The 23,458-nt window shown below is 45.7% G+C and overlaps 1 protein-coding gene across 4 annotated transcripts in view; it reads right to left on the bottom strand.

Moving 5' to 3' along the window:
- Nucleotides 1-23,458, bottom strand: part of GTF2IRD1 (GTF2I repeat domain containing 1) — a 101,893-nt gene continuing 78,435 nt past the window's right edge. For 2 of the 4 annotated variants that reach the window (XM_060268566.1, XM_060268567.1), the window contains exons 16-27: nucleotides 22,904-23,087; nucleotides 22,718-22,776; nucleotides 21,686-21,748; nucleotides 20,206-20,289; nucleotides 18,045-18,228; nucleotides 15,924-15,952; nucleotides 11,932-11,979; nucleotides 7,612-7,689; nucleotides 5,336-5,528; nucleotides 3,742-3,779; nucleotides 3,302-3,441; nucleotides 1-763 (exon numbers count right to left, since the gene is read on the bottom strand). In XM_060268566.1, coding sequence (XP_060124549.1) covers nucleotides 695-763; nucleotides 3,302-3,441; nucleotides 3,742-3,779; nucleotides 5,336-5,528; nucleotides 7,612-7,689; nucleotides 11,932-11,979; nucleotides 15,924-15,952; nucleotides 18,045-18,228; nucleotides 20,206-20,289; nucleotides 21,686-21,748; nucleotides 22,718-22,776; nucleotides 22,904-23,087 — 1,169 coding nt within the window. In that variant the 3' untranslated portion in view covers nucleotides 1-694. Of the gene's footprint in view, nucleotides 764-3,301; nucleotides 3,442-3,741; nucleotides 3,780-5,335; nucleotides 5,529-7,007; nucleotides 7,690-11,931; nucleotides 11,980-15,923; nucleotides 15,953-18,044; nucleotides 18,229-20,205; nucleotides 20,290-21,685; nucleotides 21,749-22,717; nucleotides 22,777-22,903; nucleotides 23,088-23,458 lie in introns of those variants that run through there. The other 2 variants (XM_060268568.1, XM_060268569.1) reach the window with 2 other exon arrangements.

Genomic DNA, 23,458 nt, shown 5'->3' on the forward strand with positions numbered 1-23,458 from the left:
GAGGGTTCCTCAGCCACTGCCTTTTTATACCTACCGCCCACTAATGCATCTTTCTTGATGGTAAAATTTCCTTACCGCCCACCAGTGCTCGATGGAAGGAGGATTCAGCTTGTGCCGTAGAACCCCCTACCACCCACCTAGAATCCTGAAACGCCCACTAGTGGGCGGTAGGGACCAGGTTGACAATCCCTGCCTTGGCCTCTGAACACTCAAGATATATGTATTTTAGTACCCACTCTAGTGCAACAGAAATTTGTTTTAAATCATTTTTAATACTGTATTTTATATTACCCATCCCAGGACCCTCTGATGAAGGCTGTGTAATAAATATAATAGTAAGAAGTTGAGACCCAAATTGGCTTGGTGGGACTGGCCTACTACCAGGTAGGGCTTCCAAGAACTGGCATCACATTCTACTGTTTTCAATGGGACTTCCTTCTCCGTAAGCATGCAGACGTGCTCAACAATAACTTTAAAACATTTTTTTTTAAGAGCAAGGCAACACTTCCTTTTTTTATTCAAAAAGGCCCTGGCGGCAGGAATATAGTGTAAAAATCATTGGAAAAACTAAAAGGCATCGATACATATTGGAATATACACTTTGTACAAAAAAATTACACATCGTCAGAGATTTCTTTTTGTGTGTGTGTTTGTGTGTTATATAATCTGAGGTTCCAATTCGGTGAATGAGTTCTCAATAATTCATGGGTCCTGGGATCTGAACGTTGAGACCTCCGTAGTCCAACATGTACATCGGCCATTGCTGGGGGGGGAAAGCAAGAGAGGGGAAAACTCATTATAATAATAATAATAATAATAATAATAATAATAATAATAATAATGAATTTTAAAACACAAAAGGACATTGCAACACTGCAAATATTGGGCTGCATTAGGGCCAAATGGGATGGCTACATTTGCACATAGTTGAACATTAACTCGGAAGAGCCAGTGAGCCTTGGACCTGCACTGTTCCCCTTTCCTCCTGGTGTGACTGTCAGGAGGTGTTTGGAAGTTTTCACTTGCATTTCATGTTATTTGGTGATGTTCCAACCTGGACAAACTGCAATGAGTCTTTAACTATGGTTAGTGGTTATTAGCTAACCATGGTTCATGGCAGCAAGTCAACCTTCAAACCATAGGTCATGAAGCTGGCTTGTTTTTGCTAATTGTATTTAAGATGAACCATAGTTTACGGTTTGGGTTAACACACGAAACTGTGGTTAATCGAAGCTTACAATCTCCTTGCAACCACACTGGGAAAGGAGAACAGGGACGAGCTTGATCTCGCAGCGCTAAACCAGGGTTGAGAACCTTCATTAGCCCCCAAACCACTTTTACCCTTGGCATGCCAGCTGGGGGCGCAACCGAAAATTGGACATGACTTCCCACACTCTACAAACACAGCACACACATCTACGATTGGTAGAAGAGAAGGAATTTCATTTTTTCTAAGCTACTGCCTGCTACTCACTGATTTTTAAGCAATTAATTTTTTTAAAGCATTAAAAAAAGCACTATACCTGGTTAATTACAGTGTGCTTTTATTAAACACGAAGCCTTTTAACCAAATCGGCTAATGTACCACAATGAGTACAAGGACTCAGCTACATTTGTAAACATAAAACATTATAAATGTGTTATAACACTGTGACACCAGATGGTGCTGTAGAGCTGAAATCAGAACTCTATGAATTTTTCCATTGTGAACTTTAAAATGGTTTTTCTTCCAGAGCGTTTTCAGAATGTTTTTTTATAGCTGTGTAGATGCAGCCCTCGAAACAGCCAACAAACAAAGAACCCCCAAGGGATTCCAGGAAGCTAGTGCTCTATAATGGGGCCTGTCTAGACCAAGGGTAGTCAATGTGGGCCACCTCAAATTTGTTGGAGTGCAACTCCCATCAGCCCCAGCCTGCTACACCAATGGCCAAAGATGTGGGAGATGCTGTCTAGTAATATCTGGAGGATACCGTGTTGGTTTCCCTGGGTCTAGGGGATATTTTTCTAGCCCCAAATATAAGCCTTCTCAGGCCGGTTCACAAGCTAGAACATGTGGAAAGGAGGGCAACCAAAACGATTAAGGGTCTGGAAACCAAGCCTGATGGGGAACAGTTGAGGAGTTGGAGATGTTTAGCCTGGAGAAGAGAAGACTGAGAGGTGGTATGAGGGCCACCTTCAAATATCTAAAGGGCCTTCCTGTGGAAAATGGAGCAAGCTTGTTTCCTGCTGCTCTGGGGAGGAGATCCAGCCTAAACATCAGGAAGAACTTTCTGACACTAAGAACTGTTCAACAGTGGAACCGACTGCCGCGGGAGGTGGTGGACTCTCCTTCCTTGGAAGATTTTAAGCAGAGGTTGGATGGCCATTGGTCATGGATGCTTTAGCTGAGATTCCTGCATTGCAGGGGGTTGGACTTGATGACCCTCGGGGTCTCTTCCAACTCTACAATTATGTGATTGTAAGTTAGCAATGCCCATTATTTTCAGTGGGTCTACTCTGAGCAGCACTAGCATTTGATAAAGCCCTCCATCTGAATCCTCTTTAGGGCAACACTGGGTTTTGAACGCAGCGGACGTGCTGTGCGTTCAGTCATAGAATCATAGAGTTGGAAGAGACCAGTCCAAGCAGGAAACACCATCAAAGCATTCCTGACAGATGGCTGTCAAGCCTCTGCTTAAAGACCTCCAAAGAAGGAAACTCTACCACACTCATTGGCAGGAAATTCCACTGTCGAGTAGCTCTTACTGTCAGCAAGTTCTTCCTAATGTTTAGGTGGAATCTTCTTTCTTGTGGTTTGAATCCATTGCTTCGTGTCCGCTTCTCTGGAGCAGCAGAAAACAACCTTTCTCCCTCCTCTATATGACATCCTTTTATATATCTGAACATGGCTATCATACCACCCCTTAACCTTCTCTTCTCCAGGCTAAACATACCCAGCTCCCTAAGCCGTTCCTCATAAAGCATCGTTTCCAGACCTTTGACCATTTGGGTTGCCCTCTTCTGGACACGTTCCAGCTTGTCAGTATCCTTCTTGAACTGTGGTGCCCAGAACTGGACACAGTACTCCAGGTGAGGTCTGACCAGAGCGAAATACAGTGGTACTATCACTTCCCTTGATCTAGAAGCTATACTCCTATTGATGCAGCCCAGAATTGCATTGGCTTTTTTAGCTGCTGCATCACACTGCTGACTCATGTCAACAGTGTGATGGGAGGCCCGATCCACAGCCTGAGGTGGTGCAGTCCAGACTCAGACTGACCCTCCCCTTCAGCAAAAAACAAGCCCCTTGGTGTATATTTACCACAAGTGAGATCTGGTTGGTTGCTGACGTGGACTCCAGATTTGAAGAGGAGGAAGATGATGATGATGATGAAGAGGAGGACACGGAATTCCCTTCCGAAATCCTCTTCCGCTTCCGTTTGGGAATGGTGCTATCGTTTTCTAGGGACATCCAAGGGGGACATGGGTTCAAACGGGAACTGAAGCAGCCCTCCTGCTTCCCACCCCACTATTCTTCGCAACACAATACACACACCTTCAGTGCCCTAGTTGTGCGGAAACCACGAGTGCGGGGAAGGATTAAACAACAACCCTCTCCCACTTAAAATCTCATCCTCCCCCTACTAGAAGTTTTAAGAGACTCGCAGGATTCTTCTGAAGTTCTTACGGGCAAAGAGAGACTGTTTTGGGGTTGGGGGTTGTTTGTTTTTAATCTCCCCTCCGCCTCGCTTTTCAACCTACCTGGCTGTTTGGCCTCTGATCCTAGGTCTGCAAAGGGCCTGCAGTGTAAAAAGAAAAGAAAAGAAAAGAAATAAAAATGAATGGATAAATAAAAAAATATGGCATTTGCATAGTGAAAGATTGATGGTGATTCTTAAGAAAATGAAACAAGACAAAGTTTCACAGACAAAGAAGAGTTTGGAAGTCCCTGTGAAAAGTCTGCAATCTTGGAATCAAAACAGAAGAGGTGCCTTTATCTGTGTAATCAGAGGTATGTTCCATTGACTTAATCCCAGGGAAGTATGTATAACAGAATGCACAAGCTTCGTATCCTGGCAAGGACGACGCTCCCCCAGGGCTCATCAATCTGGGGTCAATAAAAGCCCCCCCTCCCCTCCTGGTTTCCTATTTTCTCTCCCATCTCTTTCCTGCCCAGTGGGCTACTGTCAGAAACATAGAATCATAGAAATGCAGAGTTGGAATGCACTAAAGGATCATCTAGTGACCAACCCCCTGAAATACAGGAATCACAGCTAAACAATTCCAGACAGATCCTCTACCATTCCTCACACAGACCCTCGATCATGTTGGTCACCCTCATCTATACACATTCCAGCTTTAATTGTGGTGCCCAGAACCGGACACAGTACTCCAGGTGTGTTCTGATCAAGGCGAAATAGAGCAGTACTATTACGCCCCTTGATCTGGACACTAGACTTCTGTTGGTGCAGCCTAGAATAGCATTAGCTTTTTTTGCTGCTGCATCACACTGTTGACTTATGTTAAGCTTGTGGTCCACTAAGACCCCCAGATCCTTTTCTCGTGTACTGAATGCTGAAAATGCTCCACTTTAACTTGGCCTTTGACCCTTGTGATGTCTATTTTTTAGGACCCCCTCTTTTCTGGTGAGTGTAATTTGTTTCAAACTGTGGTTTTGTTTTGTTTTTGCTTGCCTTTGTTTATTGAAAAAGTTTTATGTACCACTTCTCTTTAAAATAATACGAAGACGGTATATACTAAAACAATTCAATACAAATTAGCAACTGTTATTTTGAAATGTTTTAAACCGTTTTTAATGTTTTATGATCCTTCAGATATTTGGGGCCTAAGTTATTTAGAGCTTTAAACACCAATGTGAGTACTTGAACTGGGCCCAGAAATGAGCTGGCAATCATATGCTATTATGTTATTAGTGAATCATAGAGTTGGAAGGGACCTTGAGGATCATCTAGTCCAACCCCCTGCAATGCAGGAATATGCAGCTGTCCCATAAGGGAACTGAACCTGCGACCTTGGTATTATCAACACCACGCCCTAACCAACTGAGCTATCCAGCGATATTATACTTTGGGAGGGGGCTAGCCATTATTTTTGAACTACCATCTTTAGATTGTTTCTTAGCGTGAACTGCTTTGACCCCAGGTGCTGTGGAGGAAAATGCGGTAAATAAATGAATCGACTTGTGTTTGTATGTTCTGATAAATTCACTTTCTGCAATTCTGCCGCAATTAAACCAACAAAGCAGTTCTGGTTTAAGGCCAGCAGAGGCCACTGTGACATTACATATCCAACAGAAGCGCTCGGAGGTGCGAGGTGGGAACTGGGGTGCCCTTACTGAAGCTGGTTGGTAACCGCCATCCGGATACGATCTCTGGCTTTGAGGATCTTCTCCAGCCGGTGGATGTCGTAGGTGTTGGGGTTTCGGAAAGGAATGTCATCCGGCAGGCCAGTTACTTCGATGGCATCGGGAGTGTCCCTGATCAATTTGTATGGCACCAGGACGGGTCGGTTCAGGCCCAGAGCTTCTCCTGTAACAACAGCGAAGGATATTCAGTGGAACCTCGGTTTATGAACACAATTGGTTCATAAGTCTGTTCATAAATTGAAGCGTTCATAAACTGAAGCAAACTTTCCCACTGAAAGTAATGGAAAGTGGATTAATCCGTTCCAGACGGGTCCGCGGAGTACTCAACCTGAAGCGTACTTAACCCGAAGCATGGGTGTAATTGGTTCCGGAAGCCTGTTCATAAACGGAAGCGTTCATAAACTGAAGCAAAGTTTCCCATTGAAAGTAATGGAAAGTGAATTAATCCGTTTCAGCTGGGTCCGTGGCGTTCGTAAACTGAAAATTCGTAAACCGAGGTGTTCATAAACCGAGGTTCCACTGTAGTGAGATGCAAAAGGCAAAAGACGGAGAACGCTTTCACAACTCACAGCAAAAAGGGAACCGGCCTGGTCCCCATCCTGTTTGTGGTTTCCAAAACATCCCTGGAACGGCTGGTCCTAAGTCGTAACTGTGAACATCTACTCTGAGTAAAAGTTAGTTGGCCTATTCTCTTTCACGAACTGGGCAGAAGGAGGCAGCAAGCAGACTTGGAAGTAACAGAGAGATACGTGTGGTGTGCTGTTTGTCAAGCGAGAGAATGGAGTGTGCCACCCACGGGTGAAGTCAAACCCCGGGAGAATCTTGGCACCTGCTGCAGCGGCAGAGACCGCTAACTCATAACTGCTGCCTCCTGTGTTGTTTTGGCTGAGTTAGAAGGATTGGACTGACCTCCCTGGGGCGCAAGGTGACCTGGGCTGCCCAGACAACAGGGCTGGTCCAAAGGAAAGCAAAGCAATACGTTTGGCACCAGCTTGGCTGCAGGAGTTGCCGGAAGGAGACGCACAAGGCAGCATCCAACTGTCTTAGATTTTGTGTAGGGTTTACTCCTTTCTTCTCCCCAAGATGTCCTGCAAGGCAGCGGGTATGGAGTTTTCCTTAGGGTTTACAGTGGTACCCCACAAAACGAATGCCCTGCAAGATGAATTTTTCGCAAGACGAATGTGTCTTGCGATCTGATGGTGAGTCACAAGACGAATTCGTCTTGTGAAAAATCCGTCTTGCGAATCGCGGTTTCCCATAGGAATGCATTGAAATTTAATTAATGCGTTCCTATGGGCTATAGTGGTGAGTATCCCCGCCTGTCACGCGGGAGACCGGGGTTCGATTCCCTGACGGGGAGCCAGGTGGGACCCAGGTGGCGCTGTGGTTAAACCACTGAGCCTAGGACTTGCTGATCAGAAGGTCGGCGGTTCGAATCCCTGTGACGGGGTGAGCTCCCGTTGCTTGGTCCCAGCTCCTGCCAACCTAGCAGTTCGAAAGCACGTCAAAAATGCAAGTGGATAAATAGGAACCGCTACAGCGGGAAGGTAAACGGCGTTTCCGTGTGCTGCTCTGGTTTGCCAGAAGCAGCTTTGTCATGCTGGCCACATGACCTGGAAGCTATACGCCGGCTCCCTCGGCCAATAATGCAAGATGAGCGTGCAACCCCAGAGTCGTTCACGACTGGATCTAATGGTCAGGTGTCCCTTTACCTTTACCTTTACCTTATGGGCAAAAAAAGAAATTTCAGTGCATTCCTATGGGAAACCGCGATTCGCAAGACGAATTTTTCGCAAAACGAATTGACTCGCGGAACGAATTAAATTCCTCTTGCGAGGCACCACTGTATTCCTGAAGCCTTTTTCACAAACAACTGCACTTGCTGGAGTTTAGGAGGCCAGATTACACAAGGCCTCCTTGAGCCTTCCTATTGCTGCCCCTCTGCCTCACTGAGGTGCACTCAGCCCGCGTTTCCTGTGATTCCAAAATTATCCACCTCTCCCCTTAGGAACCAACCCAGACCCTGCAGTGGTCCTCTTGAGGCCCCCCTCCATGGGATGCCCAGAGAGGGGCGAGAGGAGCACGGCCTTTTCAGTGGTTGCCCCCTGATTACAGAATGCTTTCCCGGGGAGGTTCTCCTGGCGCCATCATTGGATATCACTGGGCAAGAGGCAAAACCTTTTTTTCGCTGACCGCCAGCGCCACCACGGCAGATCTAGTGTCGCTCACAGAGCAAGGCAACCCACCGTATTTTTCGTTGAAGAGCTCCTTCACTTGTTCTCGGAGAATCACCTTCTCGCCTAAGCGGTTGGCGTCATCCTCGTCTGCGGAGACAGGAAGCGGAGCTGTAACCTTGAGAGCGCTTCCTCCCACCCATCCGGTTGCTGACATAACCCACTGCATGTGACACGTAGTTTGCCTCCGCCTGGTTTATTTTAGCTCGTTACGTTAACTGCCCGCCTTTCCTCCAAGGAACTCAAGGTGGCGTACGCATGCCTTCCTATTTTATCCCCCAAACAACCTTGCGAGGTGGACTAGGCTGAGGGTGACTGGTCCACGCTTCACCCCCCGTGACCTTTCTTGGCTGAGTGGGGATTCGAACTCTGGTCTCCCACATCCTAGTCCGACAATCTAACCACTACACTGCACTGGCTAACTGTCTAGCTTGTGTGTAGGAGCTGCATCTGGACTTAGAATCATAGAGTTGGAAGAGACCACAAGGGCCATCCAGTCCAACCCCCTGCCGAGCAGGAAACACCATCAAGGCATTCTTAACATATGCCTGTCAAGCCCCTGCTTAAAGACCTCCAAAGAAGGAGACTCCACCATACTCCTTGGCAGCAAATTCCCCTGTCGAACAGCTCTTACTGTCAGGAAGACTCCACTTCAATGTGAGGAGTGGGAGGCATTTCGCCCTTGGTCTTTAAAAATTCAGGGGCACCCTGTACAAGGCCAAAATTCGTCCCCCTCCCCCTCCCTGCCTTCCGCCTCCCATTCTGCTCAATTCACTATGTCATAGTTGCGAAGCCCCAGGCTCAGATGAAGGGTAGCATATAAATTTAATAAACAAATTAAAAATTTGCAAGCCAGTTTGAAGGTGTGGGTCAGCTTGGGTACTTGAGGGGCAGGACTGATACAGATCTGGCCCTCTGGGGTCCTCAACACAGGCACTTTATGACAACCCTATCTGGTGCCTTTCGGACTTTTTGGACTACAACTCCCATCAGCCCCAGCCAACACAGCTTTGCCGGGAGTTATGGGAGTTGTAGTCCAAAGCACCCAGAAGGGCACCAGGTTGGAAGAAGATGATCTATGGCCTGTTGCCACCCAGGTCTGCAGCTTTTCATGCTATCAGGGTGGAAAGATGGCCTGAAGCAGGCATCCCCAAACTGCGGCCCTCCAGATGTTTTGGCTTACAACTCCCATGATCCCTAGCTAACAGGACCAGTGGTCAGGGAAGGTGGGAATTGTAGTCCCAAACATCTGGAGGGCCGAAGTTTGGGGGTGCCTGGCCTGAAGGATTTAGAAGGATCCGGAGGAAAGGGGCTCGGCCTCCCCTTCGCTCTTTGAGCTTCCCGCCACTTATGCTCAGTTTGGCAGACGTGGGTGTGTTGATGGTAGCAGACAAAGAAAGCAAACTCTGGACTGAAAAACGCGGCTGGGTATTTTGCTCGGTTTGAAACAGCACCAAGCAAAGGAAGCTGCCTCACATTGAGTCACACTGACGGTACCTCAAACTCAGTAGGGTTTACGCCGGGGATGTGGAACCTGTGGTTCATTGAGTGCTAACAGAATCATAGAACTGTAGAGCTGGAAGGGACCTTGAGGATCGTCTAGTCCAACCCCCTGCAATGCAGGAATCTCAACTAGATCATCCATGACAGATGGCCATCCAACCTCTGCTTAAAAACCTCCAAGGAAGGAGAGGCCACCACCTCTTGTGATCCTCTTCCACCTGCTGAGCAGCTCTTAACTGCTGTTGCGCTACAATTCCCATAATGCCTGACTGTTGGCAATGCCCGATGGGAGTCCTAGTACAGCGCCACCTGGAGGGCTGCAGGTTCCCTGCACCTGCCTCAGGCAGTGAATATTGGGTGCAATGCAAGGACAGAGAAGTCTGGACCGTTTTTATCCGAAACCTTGGCTTTTGGCACAGCTGCTCAAGCCCCTCGCGACAGCAGAGGCCGGCCTCAAAAAGATAGCTATGCAGGATGTACAAGACTTCCTCCAGCTATGGTGTGTCCCCAGCTACGCACCATCGATGGGGGAAATGGCGGGGCCACCAGTGTGCTTCAGGAGCCACTGGTGTGCTTCAGAAGGTGCCATTGCGCACCAGGGGCTGACTGCTCCCGTTCCATCATTGCGACTCATAGTGGTGGGCAAGGTCACAAAAATCCCATCATCCTGGAAGCACCCTTGGGTGCCAATGCAGCCGTTGTCACCCCTTGAGTTGCTCTTGAGGACGCAAGAAGTCCCAACGGGCCGGATGTGAGTATGATCTCGCTCTCCCGCAGTCTCAACACAACTTGAGTCCAAAGTATCTAAAGGACCATCTCATTCCTTATGCTCTGCGTCGATCCTTTGATGGCCACTCCCTGAGGTTCCTCACACCCCTGGGGTTTGGCCAGTCTTTACTAGAGGCCTCCAAGCCTTTAATGCGGCAATCTGTGCCCTGTGGAACTCCCTGCCGCTAGAGGCTCGGCGGGAATTATCCCTACATTCCTTCAGGCGTCTCCTATAAACTGTTACTCAGCGCTCTGCAAGGTGACTTTCCTTTTTGGCCAGCCGGAATTTACTGCTGTTTTTATTTATCTCACAGTAATTCTGCATGCTGCATTTTTTTTAATGGAAGTGCTGTCTATAAATAGTTCAAAAAAGTAAACAAACTTCTTCCTTATTCTGCCCCAAAGACCTACTCCGATGCCATTGCTGACAATTGCAATTAATGAGAGATATAAAATGCAGAGACGTTGTAATTCATGGCTACTGTAGAATGCCTTGGTCAGCTCCTTCAGCCTAGGAGTAAGGTCCTCTCTAGCTAACCTAAGAACATAAGGAGAACTCTGCAGGATCAGACCAGATCCCCCAATGGAATAGCTATGAACAGGTCATGGGAGCCATAGACTAATCTTGTGGTGGCTGCTTCCCAGCGACTGCTCTTCAAGGGCACGCTGCCACTAATCCTGATGGCTATTTGTCATCCATAGTCTTATCCTTCTGCCTAATCTCCTTTTGAAAGCTGTCCAAGGATCAGGTCCTCACTGCATCTTGTGGCAGCGAGTGCCACAGTTCAGCTGTAAAATGAAGCACCTCCTTTTGTCTGTCCTGAATCTCCCAACTCTCACCTCACCTGACCACACAGAGAGAGGGCCTTCTCTGTGGCAGTCCCTAAGTTGTGAAATTTCCCTCCCCACGTGGTATTTTCGCAATACAGCTTTTAGAGAATGTGGAAGACACACTTGGCTTTTTAAACTTGAGGTGTACATTTTTAGGACCCATCTTATTGGTGTAATTTTGAATTGTTTGGAATAGTCTCTAATATTGCGTTTTAATTGTTGTAAGCCGCTGTGGGATCTTTGGGTGATAGGCAGGTAATTAATAATAATAAAATAATAAATCTTGTCTATTTTTCCACTGCAAAAAGTGGGTGCAACTCTTAAGATTGCTTATTCTCACTTTAAGTGGGGGTAAGAATCAACCTATAGATCTGCAATCTGATCTCTTGTGCCTGGTTAAGTTTTATTTTAAATATTCAAAGAAGCCTTTGGGAGGGAAGCAAAGAATGAAGCTGAACCAGGGCTATATTCACACCATGCATTTAAAGCACGATGCTATGCCACTTTAAACAGCCGTAGATTCCCACCCCCACCCCCACAAAAAAGAATCCCGGGAGCTGTGGCTTCCTAAGGGTGCCGAGAGTTGTTTGGAAGGGCCCCTCTTCCCCTCAATGAGCTACAGTTCCCAGCGTGGTTTTAACAGTCAATCCCTCTTCCCATGCAACTCTGTGAACTATAGCTCTGCAAGGGGAACAAGGGTCTTCTAACAGCTCTCAGCCACCCTCAACAAACTACCATTCCCAGAATGCTTTGGTGGAAGCCATGGCTGTTTAATGTGGAACCATGTTGCTTTAAACATAAGGCATAAATGTGGCTCAGGTCAGGGCGCAACTTTCCCAGCCAAGTTGCCATCTCCCTCCATCCCATTGCCACCTGTTCTTTATAGGATCACAGAACTGTAGAGTTGGAAGGGACCACAAGGGTCATCTAGTCCAACCCCCAGCAATGCAGGAATATTCCCCCCCAATAGATCCCTGAAATGGTGAGGGTTGGCAGCCTCTTTGGCGGGTAGTGGGGGTAGCCAGGCTTAGCAGCTCCACGGCACTCCTAAAATGCCAGCTACAGTCCCCGGGGGCCAAGCAGTCCTCTCGGCACTCGATCTCAGGAGCCGATGCCAGCTATTAAAAACCCACCAGGGCCCTTCCACAGCCGCTCGGTTTAATCGCATGTGCCCTTAGCCAAGCGTTTCTTGTCTGCTACCATCCATGACGCACCCACTGAGCAACGTACCGTGCAGAGCAGCGTAAGCTTTTTCCAGTGTGGAAATCCGTCTAGGCGCTAAGGAAAGAGAGAAGGGGGAGCGAGAATGAGCAGAGTTCAGTTTTCGCACGAAAACCGAGACAAAGAGGCTGCGGCTGATCCACACACGGAGCTTGCCCCCGTCCCCCAAAAGCTCTGTGCCAAAATTAAGCTACAAATCTGGAGGCAAGAGACCTTGGGGACATTGCACCAGAGGCATAATCTCTCATGCCGGTGGCGTTTGTTCTACTGCTCCCCTGAGGTTAAGTGTTTTTTTCCCGGGGACGAGGGCCGTAGCATAAGAGTTGCAGGTAGAAGATCCCGGGGCCAGTCTCTAGTATCTCCAGCCAAGGGAGGGAGAGGCTCACCCCCCACCCAGCATCTCTTAGCAAGATTGGGGGGGGGGGAACCTCTCGCTTGAAACCCTGGAGTCATGGTAGACAATATTGACCCAAATGGCCCAGTGGTCTGAATTGGAATCAGGTAGCTCACTTCCTCTTCTCCTTTTAATATGTTGGGTGGCACTGCGGTCTAAACCACTGAGCCTCTTGGGCTTGCCGATCGGAAGGTCGGCAGTTCGAATCCCCGCCCGTTGCTCTGTTCCAGCTCCTGCCAACCTAGCAGTTCGAAAGCACACCAGTGCAAGTAGATAAATAGGTACTGCTGTGGCGGGAAAGTAAACGGCGTTTCCATGCGCTCTGATTTCTGTCACGGTGTTCTGTTGCACCAGAAGCGGTTTAGTCATGCTGGCCACATGCCCCGGATCCCTCGGCCTGAGGGCGAGATGAGCACTGCAACCCCATAGTCGCCTTGGACTTGACTTAACCGTCCAGGGGTCCTTTACCTTTTACCTACTTTAAAAACCGCTAATTCTGTTGTGTGTGTGCATGCCCTTTAAGTTGTGCAATGTATTTTATTTATTAAATTTGAATTCCGAAGATCACAGGGCAGTTTGCAATGTAAAATAATGGCAAGCGCTTCTTTGTTCTGGCCGTAGGAAAAGCTAGCCTTGTGGAGTGGCAGTAAGTGTGCCAGACTAGGACCCGGGATGCCTGATCTCAGGGTGTCAACTTGAACAAAATATAGGGAGGGGGCAGGTAAGCCCCCCTCACTTAGAATCATAGAGTTGGAAGAGACCACAAGGGCCGTCCAGTCCAACCCCCTGCCAAGCAGGAAACACCATCAAAGCATTCTTGACAGATGGCTGTCAAGCCTCTGCTTAAAGACCTCCAAAGAAGGAGACTCCACCACACTCCTTGGCAGCAAATTCCACTGTCGAACAGCTCTTACTGTCAGGAAGTTCTTCCTAATGTTTAGGTGGAATCTTCTTTCTTGTAGTTTGAATCCATTGCTTAATCGATCACAAAACACGACACACACGTACCAATTGAATGTCAGTGCCCATTAACTTTGGGGGGCTTTGCACCCTCAAATATTTTATTGGGGTGTGTGTGAAGGGACCTCAGCCCCTAGGAGATGACTCCTGTTGCCTGGTCTCAAATCTCCACTGGATGTCCTTGGGCTAGTCATTGCCCCTCAGCCTATGCCTATCCCACAGGGTTGTTGTGTGAGGATAAAACCGAGAGCGGAAGAACCTTGTACGCCATTGTGAGCTCCTTGGAAGGAAGGTGGATTAGAAATGTAATACATGAATAACAGTAAATTGCAGTTGCAATATGGGATTTCAATGTATAATCAATCTTGCTTTGATATCTTTGTGAGCATATGGACTCTTTGTATGAATATGTAAATATTTAAATTCAGATTGATAATAATTCTTATTATCTGGCGTTTCTTTTTCTGTTATATTTGCTATTAAAATTATTCTTATTCTTATTCTTATTATTATTATTATTATTATTATTATTATTAAAAGATAGATACATTTTTAAAAATCCTTGCTTTCTTGCCTTAAGCTGAAAGTTTAAAACAGGCATAGGCAACCCTGGCTCTCCAGATGTTTTGGAACTACAACTCCCATGATCCCTGACCACTGGCCCTGTTAGCTAGGGATCATGGGAGTTGTAGTTCCAAAACATCTGGAGAGCCAAGGTTGCCTATGCCTGGTTCAAAAGGTACTCTGCTTTCAGGTGGGCAAAGCCTTCCCTCCCTCCTCATTGCATTCCCAAGCATGATTGCTCCCTGCCCCTGGGCAATTCATGAGACTTAGAAGAAACTCTTCTTGATAAATTGGCAAACAGGTCACTAATAATAATGATAAGTCACCTTCTAACTTGCAATTTCCTTTCCCCCTCCTTTTTTGGAATAAGCATAATACATGCAACATATTGACCCTAATGACCCTTTTTTCCTTTTTCAAACATATTTGTTCTCCATCTCTCCTGCTTTCGAAAGCCCCATTTTCCCAAACACGTCATTTTTCAGACTGAAAAGGAAGGGCTCGTTGTCATATTTTTGGGTTACACCATATCCTCTTCACCAAAAGTCATAGAGAGCTTTCTTCCTTAATACAATTTCTGCTTCTGATGGGCTGTGTTCTCAAAATATGAACTCTTCATCAGAATAAGCAATGATCTGCCAACCCCCCCCCCCCCCAAAGTCCTAAGCCTTTTGTTCCCTCACTTGCAAAATGGACTTAACATTGAACTCAATAGGTTTTTGAAGTATGAGAAAAGAAGTTATAAAGCACATTCACTATTTAAAATGTTATGGAAGGCCCCTTATATACCACACTGTTGCTCCATCCAGCTTAGTTTTGTCTGGACCAGGGATAGGGAATTTGTGAACCTCCGGTTGTTGTTGTACGACAATTCCCACCACCTCTAACCATTAGTCATGCTGGCTAGGGCTGGTGCGAGTTGAAATCCAATAACATCTGGAAGGCACGTAGTTAGGGAAGGCTAATTTACACTGACTAGCTCTCCAGGCCTTTTTAGACGGTTGTGTTTCCTAGCCCTGGTAGATGGAGATGCCACAGGCTGAACCTCAGATGGTCTGCATAAAAAGCACACACTTTTTGTGTGTTGTGTGTGTGTGTTCAATTTGTAAATGCTGAGCTGTTTGTTGATGAAACGTTTTCTGTTGCTCACCCTTTTGCTGCTTTGCTTGGTCTGTTTATGGGTCATTGCAGTGACTTCTATTGTAAGGCAATGTTTCTGATTTTATGCAGTGCCTTTGGCTCTTAAGAGATCTTGTCGTAATAAGCCACTAATGAAAGCCATTATGAACAAATTAGAAACCGAGCATCCAAAGAAGGCCAACTAGGCTGTATGAAAACCAAAGTATGACTGCGGTTCATGTTAGTTATACAGAACTAGCATTCTGTATAACTAATATGAACTACAGTCGTACCTTGGTTTTCGAACAGCCTAGTTCTCGAACGTTTTGGCTCCTGAACGCCGCAAACCCGGAAGCGATTGTTCCAGTTAGCGAACATTCTTTGGAACCCAAACATCTGACACAAGTTCCGTGGCTTCTGATTGGCTGCAGGAGCTTCCTGCAGCCAAGCAGAAGCCGCGCTTTGGTTTCCGAACGTTTTGGAAGTCAAACGGACTTCCGGAACGGATTCCGTTCGACCTCCAAGGTACGACTGTATTATAAACAGACCAAATATAAAATGGCTGGACTCCCGTCAACCAAAACGAAATATGGCCAGACACATTTTGGCCCTGTGGTCATCCTCAGTTTGGCATGTATATATAGAATATGAATTTACAGGGTAACAAACAATTTAAACCAGGCAATGGAATACACACACACACACACACACACACACAGAGAGAGAGAGAGAGAGAGAGAGAGAGAGAGAGAGAGAGAGAGAGAGAGAGAGAGAGGTGAAAAGCAACTACATCTGCAAAGACACACAGAACTAATGCACATACAGAAGGGAGAATACCATGGAGCAAAACTTTAACAGACAACACGCCACCTCCCCCAAATGGACAGCCCCACAAAATTGTTAAAGTTATCTTGTTTTCCAGAATCAAGATATACTTAAGTCGTTGGTTGCACTCGGCACTTACCAGGCTTGGGAATGAGTCCTTGGAAAGGCCTGGAAAACAAAATATGTATTAATAAATAAGTAAGCAATTATTACGATTATCATAATTGATTAGAGTATTTCCTTTCTTTAACTCCCCACCCTCACCCCCATTTCAGTCTTTGTTCTTTGTGGGTTATGGTGTGATTTATTTATCCTGTTTATAATAAGCAATTCCACCCCAAACTTACATTAATATTTAGTTATAGTGCCATGTACGTTTGGCAACAAAGAACTTTTGTTTATTTTTATAACGGGGGGGGGGGGGGAGAGAAGAAGCATTTCCCATCATGTCTCATTCTGTATTTACACGAATCTAATGCGCACCTCAGTTTTCAAAACCCTGAGACCGAGAAAACTATTTGCTGGCAAATGTAAATGCGCCATCAAATCTAATGTGCATGCTAAATCACGACGTCATTTGGCCAAGAAAGGTGCGCATTAGGGTGATGACTTTTTCATTTTTTCCTCAAAAATTATTTTCTGTACCACAAATGGATGAACTTTTGCCTATTAATGACTAAAATGAGGTATATTCCATTGAAATGTTTTAAAAGGTTACGCACAAACCGCTTTAAATTTTTTTGTATGCCGTTTTACCATTTCATAAAATTGTATTAACAATTCTATATATATTTCGTATCAAATTTGGACACAACGCCACATTCCACAATGGGGAGTGTTCTTAGCAACACTGGATATACAAACGTCACACCTGCGCAAGGTAAAAGCCCCTTTTGGGGACCTCAAAACTCAGCCAGCAGGCCCTGCCGGGCATGCTGGGAAAAGAACCTACAGGAGAGGTAGCAAAACATCGTCCTCTAGCGGCGTCTATACTGTTACTGCAGCTAAAAAAAGCTTCCTTGTGTGTTTGAGGGCCCTATATAATGTTGTATATATGTGACTCTAAAGCTTGGGTTCAATTTTATATCTGCTTACAGTGACTTCAAAAATGGTCAAAAAACTGATAAATAAAAATTTTAAAATCATTTTGTGTGTGAGGTGTTTTTTTTTAATCGAATCTCTTTGAAAGTAAGATTTTATCTAATCTTTAATGAAAGCCCATCAAATTATGATACAGGGAAATGAGGTTGTAAAAAAGTCATCGCCCTAATGTGCACGCTAAATCGCGACGTCATTTGGCCAAGAATGGTGCGCATTACATTTGAGCAGCAGGTGGGAGAACCTTTCTGCACCTTCTTCACCTGCTAGGCCAGATACCTTTGGAGGGGAAATGCACGACAGTGGTGGGCAAGGCCGACACATCCACGTTCTCACACATATACAAACCCATGTAAGCCTAGGACAGTGATGGCGAACCTATGACACGCGTGTCAGACATGACACGCAGAGCCCTCACTGCTGGCACGCACCCCATCGGCCCATTCGCACTGTTGTTGTTGTTTCCTGCCCCGCCCCCCCATTTGTTCTCCCGCTCCTCCTCACGCTACAGCTTGTCTCCGCTGTTAAAACCCGGATCCTTTTGTTGTTGTTGTTGTTGCTGGTAGCCAGAGATTGGTTTTTTAACCCTTTCTGTGCTGGGTTTTATTGGCGCTTTCGCAGACTATGTCAGTGCTGCGTGTTAGTTCCAGTGAAGGTATTATTCGTCATTTATTTCTGTTTTCTTTCCCCCCCAAAAAGCGCAGCAACTTTTTCACACACCCCCAAAAGAAACCTCCAAAACTTTGGTCAGCAGCTCCCCCCAAAAAGCTCAACAACTCTGGGCGCTTTGTGATAAATAAGGGGTTTTTGGTTTGGTTTGGTTTGGTTTGGTCAAATAATTAGTTTTTGGTTTATTAAATACAGTTATATATTACAATTATACATTTTTGTTATTTAAACTATAAATATTGCAAAATTATGGTTTTTTTCTTGAAGTGACACACCACCCGAGTTATGCTCGGTTTTTTGTGTGTGCAAATTTTGACACACCAAGCTCAAAAGGTTGCCCATCACTGGCCTAGGAAGAAACCCCAAGCGACTTGTTTTAGCAGAGAGTCATAAACGCAGGCCACAAGGCAGAAGGCCCACTGCTCCCTGCAGCACAAACCCACTTGCCCTCACAAAAGCGCAACCTGGGAAGGATCCCTGAGGAGGGAAATACCTTGTTACCGTGAACTTGATCTTGTCTGCCACGGCTAATATCCTCTCCAGGTTCTGGGAGCCGAAAGTGCAGGGCTTCCGGAAGGGGATCCCGGGGGGCAGCCCGTCGATGATCACAGAGCCCGGGTTGCTCTTGATGCGCTTGTATGGAACCTGGACAGGGTACTTGATGCCCAACGCCTCACCTGAAAGGCAAGGCAGGCAGGTGAAAGGTGGGCAGGACGGCGCAGTGGTTATAGCACTTATTTTACCCCTTGACTTATTTTACCCCTTTTATCAAAATTTACACCCTTACAATATTATTTGGAATCCCCCCCTCCTGGAAATCTTACAAAAATTCCTTCTGGAAGATTCCTCAAGCCCAGTGTCGTATGACGTGGCCAAATTCTGCACTTTAGCTATTAAGAAACGTAAATCCCTTCTATTGCAAATTCCTTTTGTGTAATTGTTCTATTTCTGGTGATGTTATTGCTGATTTTCTTTCGTTTGAAATTATGATATTGTGTATTGCTGGCTTTTGCTGTAATAAAAATTGAACTGGGGTTGGAGACAGGCATGCCCAAGTTCTGCTCCGGCTTGGCCTTGATAAATGTGGAGTTCGGGTCGGTGACAACAGACAACGCTGTTGGAGCCATGCTGCCTTGCCAGGATCAGACCCCATATGGAAATGTAAAAGGAAAGAAGGTACTTTCTATCATATGTGGTGGACATGTGGGATGGTAAAAGCTTTCTGGGAAATGATATATAATGAGTTTAAGATAACTTTTGTTTAAAAAAACACCAGAGGCCTTTTTGTTAGGTATTATAGGCGAGGAAATACCAAAAGAAAATAAAAGACTTTTTATGTATGCAACGACAGTGGCAACAAGAATGCTTCTAGCCCAGAGATCGAAAGGAGGAGAAGTGCCGACCAGAGAAGACTGGCAGACTAAGCCGATGGAATATGCAGAAATGGCAAGACTGGCGGGAAAGATCAGAAAGCAGGAAGACCAAGTATTTTTTAAAGACTGGAATAACTTTTTGATGTATCTGGAAGACCACTGCAGAAAGCTGAAATCACTGGCAGGAATACAATGACACTTGTAAAGTCAAACGAACTTTGGTTACTAGGATTTTATAATAGATCGATTGCAGTAAAAGATGCAGAAAATAGAACGGTTTTTGGAACGGTTATGTACAGGTGAAACTCGGAAAATTAGAATATCGTCGAAAAGTGGATTTATTTCAGTAATGCAACTTAAAAGGTGAAACCAATAGATGAGATAGATGCATGACATGCAAAGCAAGATGTGTCAAGCCTTTATTTGTTGTAATTGTAATTATTTGTCGTTAGGCGGGTCAATTATAAATGGAAGGTAATTAATGAAATGTAATGTAATTAAATGAAATAAATGTAATGTAATTAAATGAAGGTAATTAATGAAATGTAAAGGTAATTAATGAAATGTAATAGCGATGTTTATTTTTGTATTATTGTAACTATTTGTTTTATTACTGTGGAATTTCCAAAAGAAAGCATTTGTGAAAACTAAAAGAAAAAGAAAAAATAATAAGTTGCATTACTGAAATAAATCCACTTTTCGACGATATTTATTCGACGATATCTAATTTTCCGAGTTTCACTTGTATAACTTTACGTAAAAGTAATAAAAATTTATTATCAGCCCCCATATGACCAGGAGACAGAGAACATCACAGAGGGGGAATACTGGGGACAGGGATCACCATGCCCTGAAGCAAAGCTCCGAAGACACCTCTGGACCAGAGACCTCTGCGGGAGGAGACCTCTAGGGCCTAGAACTAGCTCTACCACCACAGCCTTTGGAGGCTGCACTCCTCTCCTCTCACCCTTCTGAGGACCACCTACAAACTTTGCAGCTCTCCCCAGAGCAAGGTAGAATGTTTAGGGTCTGATGAGCTGCACTCGAAGGTGCTAAAGGAGCCTGCAGGTGCAATTTCAGAGCCTCTGTCTACAACCCTAGACAGATTCTTGGAGAACAGGTGAGGTTCCTGCAGACTGGAGGTGGGCAAACGTTGTCCCCACTTTCAAAAAACTGTAGGGAGAAGATCCAGGCAACTACCTATCTACCCCAGGGCCCCTTCCAACTCTACAATTCTATGGACCGCAAATGTCAAGATTAGCATCCAGCCAGATTACTCACCATACTTCTTATTGAACAGATCTTGAACCTGTTCCCTTAGCGTGTTTGCAATATCTATCCTTGAAAGCCGAGTGTCGTAATTTTCTGAGAGAGAGAGAGAGAGAGAGAGAGAGAGAGAGAGAGAGAGAGAGAGAGAGAGAGGAAACTATCATAAAGTTCTGCCTGTTAAGTTTTTTTGGGGGGACACACTACACACAACAATGCTTAACTATAGTACACTTTTACAACAGGGAAAACCAGGATATAGGCTCAGCTCTGAAATAGCCGGTCCATTTTTTAAAAATGGGGGGTGGTGGGGAAGCATCCTAGAACTATGTCAAATGCCTGTTCCTTTTTCATACAATTCTGTTTACATTATTAGGGGGAAAGCTACCAACAAGGGCCATTTCAGCTGCAATCTCAATCATACTAATGTGAAGTAATGTGCCACTCAAATCAATGGGGCTTACTTCTGAGTAGACAGTAGAAGGATAGGGCCGTTTGTCTGAGACCCAATAAACACTGGTATTCTGAAAGTCGGTATTAAACAGATTTTAAAACACAGAGAGAGGGGGGGGGAGAGATGGGAGCTCACATACAAAAATCAGATCAAATCCCAACTAAAGCAATAGAATGCAATCGAGTCAAGAAGGCTAGACAAGAAATCTCTTCCTTGCAATCTAGTTTTCTATATGCAGGGATTTCTTAACTGCAGGGGCACCATCTACAGGGGGCCAGCCCCCCATATTTTCAAGACAGGGGCCGCCCCCCCCAAAGGACAAACCAGGATAAAGTTGCTTGGCCATACCACGTCCTTTTGAGGATGGCCAGGGTACTGTAGGGCAAAGCAACTTCACCCCACACATCTCTTTGAGGTGGGTGGTTAATGGCGGGCCAGGTGGGGGGGGCGTCACGCATGTGATGTCATGCACGTGTGACGGGCCCCCCCAACGTTAGGCGCAACTCAGCTCCTACGCTCAACTGTTAACACATATCTTGAACTGAAATATTATATACGGGTGGGACTGGCAACAAAATGTTGCAGCACAGAGTTCTCCTCTTCAGGGTTCATGGCGGCCAGATGTATTCTAGGATACTCCAATCCATTCCACCCTCGTACCCAGTTTTCAGTTGTTGCCCTTGTTTTGCCCTGCAACAAGAAGCTTGGCTTCTACACACACATACATACCTCTCTCGATCTTCCATCCAGGCAACAGAAAGGCATTGTTAAGAGTTCAAAGACAGAGCTCAGAGAGGCAAAATCACTTGAGAAGGGGACAGAGCAGTGCTAATGTAGCAGCAACCCTATGCGCAGTTCCTTGGGAGAAAGTCTCTGCAAACCCACAGCAGGAGTGGGCAATGTGTTAAGGCACCCAACTGAACGCCAAATCGGACGTGACATTACCGGAGCCAAGTTGCCCTGGGATGTCAACAGTAAAATAAATAAGCACCACATAATTTGGGATATCAGATGGATTGTCGTCATTTCTTCTTTTCTCACCTTGAAATCCTGGTCTTTTCACCGGTTCTTCTACAAGACGTTCACTAGAGTCTCTCTCGCTGGCTGCCAACAGAAGAGGCACCAAGGTTCTTATTTATTTGTCTTAACTTCAACGTCTGTTCTGAGGACTCATCCTCTTCCACATTTAAAGCAGCATCTAGCTATTCCCCTCTTCAGCATCCAACCCCACGACGCCCCACAGAGTACGCTGTTTCTGACCCAATTCTACCCACTGAAATCAACTGGACTTAAGTCGGGCCACACCCTACATTTAACGTGGTGTCATACCACTTTAAACAGCCATGGCTTCTCTCAAACATTCCAGGAAGTTTAGCTTGCCAAGGGTGCTGGGAATTACTAGGGAGCCCGTCAAGAGAGTTCTGATTCCCAGAATTCCCTGGGAATTCAGCACTCCTTGAATTGTAGCTCTGTAAGGGCCACACCCTTAACAAACCTCAGCTTCCAGGATACTTTGGGCGGAAGCCACGACTGTTTGAAGTGGCATCATAGTGCTTTAAATGTTTAGATGGGGGCTTATCATGCCTATTCGTTGCAGAGGTTCTACACTGGATATGGCCCCACGAGTTCTATTTTGAGCTCTTAGGGCTAACAGTATGTCCCAAGCTAAACTGGCCTGTTCCAAAAATGGATTACCTCTTTTGCTAGGTGATCCTAAGGCTCAGGACTGTAACACTGCTTATTCACACATGCATGCAAGAGCTTCCTTGCCCCCAAAAGCTTACAATCTAAATGTAAATAAGGAGAGACAATGCAAGAGAGCAGACCCTCCACATGTCCCTATTTTCCAGGGACTGTCCTGGATTTACAGAAGCTGTCCTGGATAGCTGAGGCAACCCAGTAAGATGTGTGGGGCATAAATATGATGATGATGATGATGATGATGATGATGATGATGATGATGATGATGATTGAATAGCCACAGACTGCTCGTTGACTGCTGATGGTCCACATGACTCAGTTCAGGAACCCATGGGTTCATTAATCAAATCACTGGAAATAAATGTGCTTTACCTATTGTTCCTGGGCTATCAGAAACTGTCTCCTTCACTGCTTCTGTAAGAAGTTCTGGCCTGAAAGAGAAATTTGCAATAATAATAATAATAATAATAATAATAATAATAATTAGGAAACACAGAAAGCTGCCTTCTCTTGGTGGGACATGGTTGGGCCAAAGCGAGAGGAAGGCTTTGAACTTACTTCTTGATAACAAACCGGATACTGCTGCTTGCCTGGAGGATCTTTTTCAGTTTCGCAATCCCGAAACAGTTTGGCCGCCTGAGCAAGATCCCATCTGGCAAGCCCACGACAAAGAGATCTTCCGGGTACATCAGGAACTTGGAATACGGGACTTTGACAGGCTCGGAAATTCCTATGGCTTTAGCTGCAAGCGCAAGAAACACAACTTCAGAAAGGATCTTTGGCCTGAGCCCCTGTATATTAAAGGTCATTTGTCAAGATATCGAAACATCACTGAGAATGTTAAAATGCTTGCTGCTGCCAACATGATATTACCTCAAAAAGGATACAGTCATACCTCGGGTTGCGTCCGCGGCAGGTTGCGTTTTTCTGGGTTGCGAACGCGGCGGACCCAAAAGTGTTTACTTCTGGTTTCCGACGTGCGTGCATGCGCAGAAGCTTTCTGTGCGATTCACACATGCACAGAAGCGCTCTATCACGCTTTTGTGCATGCGTGAAAGCGCCGCTCAGGTTGCGGACATTTTGGGGTGCGAACGGCACTCCGGAACAGATCGG

This window comes from Zootoca vivipara, chromosome 15 (genome assembly GCF_963506605.1).
Source record: "Zootoca vivipara chromosome 15, rZooViv1.1, whole genome shotgun sequence".
Classification (NCBI taxonomy): Eukaryota; Metazoa; Chordata; class Lepidosauria; order Squamata; family Lacertidae; genus Zootoca; species Zootoca vivipara.